Source organism: Plectropomus leopardus, unplaced genomic scaffold (assembly GCF_008729295.1).
Source record: "Plectropomus leopardus isolate mb unplaced genomic scaffold, YSFRI_Pleo_2.0 unplaced_scaffold3974, whole genome shotgun sequence".
Taxonomy (NCBI): Eukaryota; Metazoa; Chordata; class Actinopteri; order Perciformes; family Serranidae; genus Plectropomus; species Plectropomus leopardus.
The window spans coordinates 1-2610 of NW_024643505.1; the positions used below are offsets into that span (position 1 = coordinate 1).

General features: G+C 36.2%; 1 protein-coding gene across 1 annotated transcript; it reads left to right on the forward strand.

Annotated features, from left to right (window-relative positions):
• Positions 1–15: 15 nt before the first annotated feature.
• Positions 16–2457, forward strand: LOC121939009 (high affinity cGMP-specific 3',5'-cyclic phosphodiesterase 9A-like; the record flags this gene model as incomplete). Its single annotated transcript, XM_042482160.1, has 7 exons — positions 16–37; positions 125–227; positions 314–456; positions 985–1044; positions 1156–1333; positions 2150–2272; positions 2365–2457. Coding segments are annotated over exons 1-7 (711 nt in total), but the record flags the coding sequence as incomplete, so codon positions are not given.
• Positions 2458–2610: the final 153 nt, after the last annotated feature.

The following is a 2610-nucleotide window of genomic DNA, read 5'->3' on the forward strand; positions in this document are numbered from 1 at the left end:
TGGCGATGCCCCAAGAGCTGGACACCATGGAGTGCAGGTGAGTGCATCTTGCACAGGTGATTTATTGAAGCGTGTGTGTGAGACGGACTCACTGCTGTCTCCCGTCTCCTGTCTCCATCCTCAGGCTGCGTCACCTGGAGAGCAGAGTGATCTCGGACGTGGGGAAGACTCCGGACATCATGTGTGAGCTGAAGAGTCAGGTGGAGTCGTTTCAGAGGAAGCTTGAGGTTCAGCTCTCAGTCTGCAGTCAGAGGATTCAATCACTCGTTTTTCTCACTGGTTATAAAATGTACTTCTCTGCTGCGTCTGTCAGAGCGTGGAGCACCTGAGCTGGATGGGTCTCTTTAAAGAGGACAGCGACCACAAGCTCTCCAAGTTGTCCCCGAAACCCAAAACTTCTCAGCTGGGCGTGCAGGAGGAACGCCAGCAAGTCCGCAAGAAGTTCCTTAACATGAGGTGACTCACCACTGTTTCTGCGATTTTAGAGAATATTCGATTAATTGATAAATTAATAAATTAAATAAAATGATTTGCCATTTAATAAATAAAATAGATAAAAAGTAAATATTTAAACAAAAAGTGAATAAATGAACTAACTAAAAGAAACCCTAGAAATAAATAATTAAATAAAACTATGTAAATAAAAAAGACAGTTAAAATTAATGTAAGTACAAAAAAAACTTAAAAATGAAAGATTATAATAAATAAGAAATACATTGAGAAAATTATAATACATTAATGGTGAAATGTAAAAGCTGTCAATTAAGTATATCAAGTACATCAAATAATGTCCCATTTAATTAACACCTTTATTCATTTAATATAATTTTGACTTGATAAATAAACTAATTAGCCATTAAATAAACCAAAATAATGTTAAAAATAAATGTAGGCATTAATTAATTAATCAAATGTGACATTATTAAAGAGTGGAGCATGGGAGAGATTGTGTGAGGTTTTTTTGTCCCCTCTGTGTTGCCGTAGCTCGCTGCAGGTGACGGAAGAAGTGAGAGAGAATCTGAAAACTCCCATTTTTGACAACTGGTGAGTGCAAACACACACACACACACACACACACACACACACACACACACACACACTCTCTCTCTCTCTCTCTCTCAGACCCTTACACCTGTGTGTGGTGTTTCCCATCAGGCAGTGGGAGGAGGCAGAGATGCTGGTGCTCCTCCAGGTGATGTTCACCGACCTGGACTTCCTGACGGTGTTCCACATCGAGCTGGAGGTCCTGCAGAACTTCCTGTTCCAGGTCTACTGCCACTACAACAACATCCCCTTCCACAACTTCAGACACTGCTTCTGCGTCACTCAGATGGTACGAACCTCAGCATCATCTGAAACACAAGACATTATGGTTCTTTTTCAGCTGGAGGACAGCGAGAGGCACAATAATGAGACAGAAATGTCCAAAATAAATGTTGTAAGAACCAAACAGCTGCTGAGGTCCGTCGTCACAACAAAAAGCATCATTAAAAAAATTATTCTTTATTTTTTTTGCTATTTGTCATTTTTCTCCCCAAGATGCCATTATGTCTTCCAAAAAAATATTAAAAATATTTCATCAAAATAAATACAAATAAATTACCAAATAAATTCGTTAGTATGCCACTAAATGTTCTAAAAATAATATTTGAAATAAATGTAGACATTAACTAGTTGATACAATTTGACATAAAATTGATATTTCTTTTTTAATTTGTTATTTTAGTTATTAACATTTGGTAATACATTCCAGAAAGAAAAAGGGGGAGAATTGCTTGGAGAAATTAATACATAAAGTAATAAGAAATAATGCTAGATAAATAAATGTAAAATTTTATTTTAAAAAAAAGTTAATAAAATTGAAAGAATTAACAAAACTAAGCAGGAAAATTATTTAAATAAATACGAAAGAAATACAAAAATAAATTAATCAATCATTATTAATGTATTTATTTCTAATGTGTCTCGATTTTATAATATAAATATATACATTTCTGTATGACTATTTGCTTTCCTCTGTCTTCTTTTAATGATTTCAATTTCCAGTGTTACTGTTATCAGATTTCTTAAAATGCAAAACAAAAGAAGAAAAAAAAGCACCTTTTATATAAAACTTGAGTTCGTTTTTTTTTGCTGTCTTGTTGCACAGATGTACGGGCTGATCTGGCTGACTGACCTCAGGAGTAAAATCTCAAGAATCGACCTGCTGATCATGTTGACCTCGGCTCTGTGCCACGACCTCGACCATCCCGGCTACAACAACGTCTACCAGGTCGCCTCAGCTCCACTCCGTGTTTCACCCATCATCACAGTGTTTGTTTAAGAATAATCTATTTTTCTTTTTTAAAAAAATGTAATACACAGATCAATGCTCAGACCGACTTGGCTCTACGCTACAACGACATCTCACCCCTGGAAAACCACCACTGTGCTGTCGCCTTTGGCATCATGTCCAAGGTGTGAAAGACACAATGAGTGTCTCTCTGTCTGCAGCTAATCTGTCCAACTACTCAACCAATCAGTCGAATGTTTTGTCTGAAAATTTGTTTTGGGCAGTAACTTGCAGAACTAAATTTACTAATTTCTAAATAATATATTTTTTATTATTTG